The 7314-nt window shown below is 39.1% G+C and overlaps 2 protein-coding genes across 2 annotated transcripts; one reads left to right on the top strand and one right to left on the bottom strand.

Annotated features, from left to right (window-relative positions):
* Positions 4509-5858, top strand: LOC107642036 (epimerase family protein SDR39U1 homolog, chloroplastic-like). Its single transcript, XM_021103548.1, has 4 exons — positions 4509-4704; positions 4964-5066; positions 5176-5236; positions 5337-5858. Exons 1-4 carry the CDS (start codon positions 4594-4596, stop codon positions 5455-5457), a joined length of 396 nt encoding a protein of 131 aa, XP_020959207.1. The 5' UTR covers positions 4509-4593; the 3' UTR covers positions 5458-5858.
* Positions 6143-7036, bottom strand: LOC107641005. The gene is made up of 2 exons (XM_016344511.1): positions 6347-7036; positions 6143-6259 (listed from the first exon to the last, which is right to left on the bottom strand). Exons 1-2 carry the CDS (start codon positions 7034-7036, stop codon positions 6143-6145), a joined length of 807 nt encoding a protein of 268 aa, XP_016199997.1.

The following is a 7314-nucleotide window of genomic DNA, read 5'->3' as shown; positions in this document are numbered from 1 at the left end:
CTGGTTAGTTGTGCGGAGTTATGAAAAGTGTAATCACAATTTCATGTACCAAGTAGCAACTCAATTGAGCTTTTTAGGCCAATTTTGACCCTCCTAACCATTGATGCTCAAAACCTTGGATTCTTGCTCTTTTCTTTTTCTTTTGAGCTTTTTATTTTTCTTTTTCTTTTAGATGCTTTTTTTCTTACTTCAAGAATCAATAATTTTTTTTTTATTTTTAAGAGAGTCAATAATACTTTTCTAAATTCACTATTCTTCAAGAGCCAATATACTCAACTTCAATATCATTCATGCACTGTTAATTCATACATTCAGAAGATAAATGTAAGACCACTACATCAAAATAAGTGGAATAATTTATGATATAACTCAAAACTTATGTATCTCACTACTCCTTTTCAATTTAAATTTTTCTTTTAAGCATGGTGAGGGATACATTGGATATCTTATAACCAAAACAAAAAAAAATATAAAACTAGAAAAGAACAAAATACTAAACGTGATCATGAACTTAGAAGAGAAAACAGACAATAAATTAAAATACAATGAAAACAGAAATAAAATGGATAAGGGATAATAGGGCTCAACAACCTCAGTGATGTCAGCTGCTTCTCCTTTTGGAGAATCCAATGAAGCGTTTGATCTCCTCTATATCTCCATCAACTCCCCTATTGAGGTATTCAGTTGATCCCAATAGTCTCGAGAAAGAAAATACATCCCTTGAGCCATCTTAGGAATTTCTGGTGGAGGCGGCTATACAGGTTCTTGCTGTGGTTCATGTGCAGGCTCTCTCACATGCTCCATTTTCCTCTTTGTGATGGGCTTATCCATCTCAATGAGGGCGTCTCCAGCTATGCCAATTCCAGCTGAATTGCATAGGCGATATATGAGGTGTGGGAATGCTAACCTCGCTTGAGTGGAGGTCTTTTTAGCCACCTTGTACAATTCTTGAGGTATCACCTCATGTATTTCCACCTCATTCCCAAGCATAATGCAATGAATTATTATTGCTCGGTCAATGGTAACCTCAGATCGGTTACTCGTGGGGATGATAGAGCGTTGGATAAACTCCAACTATCCTCTAGCCACAGGCTTAAGGTCAAACCTACCTAATTAGTAGGGCTTACCTTGTGCGTTCCTCCTCCACTGCGCTCCTTCCACACAGATGTTCACAAAGACTTTATCTAGTATTTGGTCGAAGTTGACCCTTCTAGTGTAAGAGTGTGGATCACCTAACATCTGTGGCAATTGTAGCGCCACTCTCACATTTTTCGGGTTAAAATCCAAGAGTTTCCCTCTCACCATGGTGCGCCAGTTCTTGGGCTTTGGGTTTACACTTGTATCATGATTTTTGGTAACCCAAGCATTGGCGAGGAATTCTTGCACCATTCGTGTTCCGACCTCTGAAATAGGATTGGTCAGAATTTCCCAATCCCTTCTCCAGATCTCTTGTTGGATCTTCGGATGTTCCCCTTTCTTGAGCTTGAAGGGGACCTAGAGAATCACCTTTTTGTGTCTTACCACATCATAGAAGTGATTGTGATGCACCTTGGTGAGGAATCTCTATGATTCCCAAGGTTCGGAAGTGGAAGCGGGGGCTTTTTCCTTCCTCTTTCTTGAGGCTTCGCCAGCCTTTGGTTCCATACTTAAGAATGGAGGGCAAAAAGCAAAACTTTTCCAACACCAAACTTAAGATGTTTGCTCGTCCTCGAGCAAATATGAACAACAGAAAAGAAAAATAGGAGAAAAAGAAAGAAACAAGAACGAAGAGGGAGAAAAAAGCTTCAGCCAGTGGGAGTGAGGAGAGGGGAAGAGGGAAGAAGAGAAGTGTATGAAAAGTAATGTGGAGAAAGGTAAGAGGAGTGTGTAGGTGTGAAGATAATGGTAGGAATGAAGGGCTATTTATAGGGGTGGGAGGGTTAGGGTTCGGTTGGATGGGAGGGAAGAATGGGGGGAAAGGTTTGAATTTGAAGTAGGTGGGGTTGGTGGGAAATTGAATGATGGGATTTATGATGGATTTTGGGAAGAGGGAAAGTAAGAGTGAGAAGGAAGGGATTGAATGATAGGTGGAGTAGGCGGAGATTCTATGGGACCCACTGGTTGAGAAAGCTTCGAAGCTCGAGCTGCCTACCTCCTACATGGCATTCAACGCCAGGAATGGGCGTTGCACGCCCACTGGGGGTCAAAAAAATTGGCCCTGGCTGCTCCATATGGGGCGTTGAATGCCTAGACTGCTCCCTATTTGGCGTTCAACGCCAACAATGTATCCCTTAGGGGAATTGAACGCCCAGATTGCTCCCTGTCTGGCGTTCAACGCCAGTAATTCCTCCTCAATGGGGGTTAAACGCCCAGAGGGGATCAGGGAAAGGGGTCTTCTTAGCTCCTAAATGGGCGTTGGATGCCCAGCTTCCTCCTTGTCTGGCATTCAACGCCAACAAGGGACTCTTCCCAGGGTATTCTGTTTTCAGTCATGTATGTCTCTGTCTCTATTCTAAGTGCAGCACATGATCACAAACGTAAAAAAGTAGAGGAAAAATATACTATAAAACTTAAAATAAATGAAAAGGGATTGAAATTACTATGCTAATAGTTGGGTTGCCGCCCAACAAGTGCTTCTTTACTGTCATTAGCTTGACAGACAGCTCCATTACGGAGGTAGATAGGGACTCAGATCTTCACCCTTCACAGTGAACTTTCTTCCTGTGCTCTCATGAATGAGCTCCACATGCTCTAGAGACAGGATCCGGTTCATCGTATGTGGAATGACTGGACTCTTAGTGAAGACAACTTTCATGTCAGGTGAGAGGTCTTTAGTGGGGATCTTCTTACCCCTCCAGCCTTTAGGTACCATCTTCTTAGTACCTTCCTTCCTAGTTCTTGATGATGGATGCCCAACACCAAACTTAGAGTTGGTGTCTGGGGGCTCTGTAAAACTCTGCACTGAGAGGGAAGGCTGAAACACTATGTGTTGCACAATGGTACCTCCTTTGTTAGAGGGAGACTGAGGGTTGGGGATCTTGAATAAGATACAGTCCTCATGCAACCTCAGGACTAACTCTCCTCTTTCCACATCAATTATGGCCTTAGTAGTGGCTAGGAAAGGCCTTCCCAGGATGATGGAGTCATTTCTGTCCTCTTCTGTGTCTAGGATTACAAAATTTGCAGGGATGTAATTAGTTAACTGGTTTTAATTTTGTTCCTGGGGTTTGAGTTTCTTCTCCAAACTCCCCGATTGCCTTCACTGCCTCTCTCATGGTCCAGAGATTCCATCTCCATAGCTTTTTTTTATTACTATTTTATTTTAATTAACAAGATTGAAGTGAATGTACTATAATTGCTTGAGGTGTGTGATATATTTGATTAATGTGAATGAAGAACGCTAGGTTGAATTGAATTAAATTGAATCATGGATAAGAGCATGTTAGCTAGTTTGGAATCACTTCCAAAAGCTGATCAGCAAAGAATGGCGTCCATGATGTAACATGTTCAAATCCGTGACAGGTACCTCCTCTTCACTCTATCTGTTAACTAATTCCATGTGCTTTGATTTGAGCTTCATGTTCCTAAATTCTAAGTTAGGGTAGCACAAATTTTAGATCTTTGTGGTGCTTGTTGTTCTAGAAGATATATAATTGATAAGATTATAATGAGATTTGATAAATAAATTCCATGTGTTTGATGTGAGAATGCAGACAGTAATTTGGGCTTTACTGAGATTTGATTAATAGTATCATAACAAGTTGGGGTTGGGGTTGAGTTCCCATTAGATATAAGTTATACGACTCTACCATGTGAAGTGCTACTTCATAAATCATAATCATTCTTAAGCTTATTATGCTGTATTTGGTTTAAATTCATACCTAATTCAGATCCCTTCACTATTGAAAGTCTACATTTATCTTCCTTTTAAATAAATAAAAAAGGTAGAAAGATCATGCACTTTGGATTCATTAGTTAACTTTGCCTTGTCCTTCCAGTGAAATACTTTCCAGGAATTAAGATTGCGGAGGAGTCGGAATGGAAGAATAACATTCAGGGCTCAACAGGGGTGGTTAACTTGGCTGAAATGCCCATAAGTACCAGATGGTCTTCGGAGGTTATTGCCTTGTTCTTATCACTGTCATTATTGGATTGTATTGACTTAAAGATTCATAGAGTTTTGGTTATTAAGAGATAATAGACATCTTCCTAACGCTCATTTGAATTCTGCAGATAAAAATAGAAATCAAGCAAGCAGGATTAGAGTAACATCAAAAGTAAGCATATGATTCCTGATGGTACAAATTGAAAATGAACCTTTTTATATGTATATTTTTCTTGACAAATATATGTGCATCAAGTTAAGCAAGTTTTACTTACAAGAAATTGCTTATTCTTTCTCTGACCTATCCATTTAATAGCAAAGGTTGTAGAATTGATAAACAGTGCACCAGAGGATATTCAACCTAAAGTTTTCGTTAGTGCAACAACTGTTGGTTACTATGGTATGTTCATATGCCAAATTTTCTTCTTAACTGGTCGATTATTTTCTTACTTATTGGTTGTTAACTGCTTTGGTGCACTCTTTAGAATCACTTGAATTGATAGAGAAGTATGCATGATTTTACATATAAAATGTCTTTCACTTCTTTTCACTGTTCAGGCACCAGTGAAACACAAGTGTTTGATGAACAAAGTCCATCAGAAAATGATTACTTGGCCGAGGTAAGAACAGATGTTTGTTGATACTATTGCAGAGAATGCAAGATATTAAAATTATAAAACCTCGAAAGAATATTCTGAGTGTTACTCAGCAGGTTTTATGAAGATATACAGTCATTTACATTTTCACCTGAAATACTATTAAACTTTAATACTAACTGATTAGCACATCAGTTGTTATTCAAATTAATGGAGCATTTTGCGATATATACCATCTCTTGCGTTATAGGTCACATTGACGGATGCTGTCTTATCTTTTCAGGTATGTCAAGAATGGGAATCAACAGCCTTAAAAGTAAACGGGGATGTTAGAGTAGCTCTAATTCGCATTGGTGTTGTTCTTGGTAAAGATGGTGGAGCACTAGGTAAAACATCAAATATTACCCTGTAACTGCTTGAATTTATGATTCAACATCAAATATTATCTGAAGTTCCTAAAATTCATTATATTTTTGTGTGTTTAATCTTCTACAGCTAAAATGATACCTCTCTTTAAGATGTTTGCTGGTGGACCTATAAGCTCTGGAAAACAATGGTATGTCCCGCATCTTCTAGTTATTATTGATTGGTTCTCGGCTGCGTCTTAATTTTAGAAAGGCGCCATAATTAAGTTATTTTTCTTTTTTTTTGTACAGGTTTTCCTGGATTCATTTGGATGACATTGTTAATTTAATATATGAAGCACTGATAAATCCCTCCTATGAAGGTGAACTCTTAACTCTCATATCTCCAAAACGAAATTTATTGAAATTTTGAAAAACCAAAAATTAGTGGATATAGAACATTGGCTAGCATAGATAGTTTGGATGGTGCAATTCTCGATTCTGACTTGTGTGATTAGATTACCATGTTCATATATATCTTTGCAAGTATGGCCAGCATTTAGTAAAGAACAAAGAAGGCAGAGGTGAATTAATGATATCAGTCATTGATAGTTTTGAGTTTGATTTTTTAATTTTTATAATTGCAAATGTCAATATGAATATTTTTCTAATAATTACTTTTCTATATAATTATGCAAGATAATGTTGAGGATGATAATGAAGATTAAACTGATTATTATTGTGGTTTATTGGCTATAAGATAGAGTAGTGTTGGAAATGGATACATGTATGGTTGACTACTAATGACTTTTATTAGAAGATACTTATGTAGGATATGTTAGAGTATTAGTAGTAAATTCTAAGTGGTATCATGGTTATTTTGATATGGCTATGCTTACTTTAGTGTGAGATGTATGAATACTCACAATTAACTTCATTCTAGTACTTTTGGATCATTATTATAAATATATTTTGGTTAGAACGGTAGCCATGGTATACAATGTGGCTACGCTTCAAAGGTGATGCAGTAGCATTGAAAAGCGTAGCCTATTCTAGTAAAAATGGAAGCTGAAAAGCCTAGCCTTTAGTCCTAGACAGCATCACTTGAAAAGTGCACCCTATTCCCAAACGCCAAAACCGTAGCCTTTGGTGCAGAAAAGCATAGCCTTTGAGAATAGGCAACGGAGGTATCTCCCACTAAAGCGTCTCTGTAGCCCGAAAAGCGTAGCCTTAGCCTAAAGCATCATTTTTTTCACTTTTGGCTACACTTTTCAAGTGTACCTGAATGGGTGTTTTTCTTGTAGTGTGTAAAGGTATTCAACCTTCACAAAGACATCTTCCACCATGACATACGCCCTTTTCAGGGACTTGTCTGCCATCTCCAATGAGATCTTGGCAGGCTGCACTTTTTGAACATCCAACCTCTTCATCACGGAGAGAGGCATGAGATTGATGCTTGAGCCAAGGTTGTATAAAGCCTTCTCAAAGGTGATGGTCCCTATAGTACAGGGAATCAGGAAGCTTCCAGGATCCGACAGCTTCTGAGGGAGCTTCTTCTGGACCAAGGCACTACACTCTTTGGTCAGTACCACAGTCTCATCTCCCTTTGAGGCCTTCAAACATGCCATGAAAGGGGGATCATTCTTCAATTCCTCTGCATGAGAGGAATTGGCTTTCAGCTTCTTGAGGATTGCAAGGAACCGAGCAATTTGCTCCTCCTTAGGCTCCTCTTGCTCGTCTGAAGAAGAGTATTCTTCAGGTTCCTCTCTCAGCAAAGGGGCGTGCAAAGTAATTGTGTTAGTCTCCTCATGAGCTTTGATTTCCTTAAGCTCCTCAATAGCAGGCTCCTCTTTGGGTTCGGTCACAACCTCCATAGTGAGAGCCTTGCACTCTTCCTTTGGGTTCACCTCTGTGTTGCTTAGAAAAGTGTTGGATGGGATCTCTGGGATCCTCTTGCTCAGCTGACCAACTTGTATCTCTAAGTTCTGAATGGAAGACCTAGTTTCAGCCATGAAACTGTGCGTGGTCTTGGAGAGGTTGGAGACTATAGCAGCTAAGTCAGAGAGGCTCTACTTGGGTATCTCTAATTGCTGCTGAGACGGTTCATAAATCTCTTCATAAGCTCTGATTTCCTTGATGTCCCCACCCTGATTTTTTATTGAACCTTGTTGAGGCTTTTGCTGATCTCTCCACCTAAAATTAGGGTGGTTCCTCCATCCCTGATTGAAAGTATTCAAATATGAATTGTTGTTGGAGTTTCTTGAGGAGTTTCCCATATAGTTCACTTTCT

This window comes from Arachis ipaensis, chromosome B05, assembly GCF_000816755.2.
Source record: "Arachis ipaensis cultivar K30076 chromosome B05, Araip1.1, whole genome shotgun sequence".
Classification (NCBI taxonomy): domain Eukaryota; kingdom Viridiplantae; phylum Streptophyta; class Magnoliopsida; order Fabales; family Fabaceae; genus Arachis; species Arachis ipaensis.
This window is presented reverse-complemented; position numbering and strand designations above follow the sequence as displayed.

What these genes read in the sequence shown, in the direction of transcription:
- LOC107642036 (XM_021103548.1), top strand. Translation starts at nt 4,594, where the DNA reads ATGCATGATTTTACATATAAAATGTCTTTCACTTCTTTTCACTGTTCA. An exon ending in AAAATGATTACTTGGCCGAG is followed by an intron (nt 4,705 to 4,963) that starts GTAAGAACAGAT and finishes TTATCTTTTCAG; the next exon opens with GTATGTCAAGAATGGGAATC. An exon ending in TAAAGATGGTGGAGCACTAG is followed by an intron (nt 5,067 to 5,175) that starts GTAAAACATCAA and finishes AATCTTCTACAG; the next exon opens with CTAAAATGATACCTCTCTTT.
- LOC107641005 (XM_016344511.1), bottom strand. Translation starts at nt 7,036, where the DNA reads ATGGCTGAAACTAGGTCTTCCATTCAGAACTTAGAGATACAAGTTGGT. An exon ending in TGGAAGATGTCTTTGTGAAG is followed by an intron (nt 6,260 to 6,346) that starts GTTGAATACCTT and finishes ATGATGCTTTAG; the next exon opens with GCTAAGGCTACGCTTTTCGG.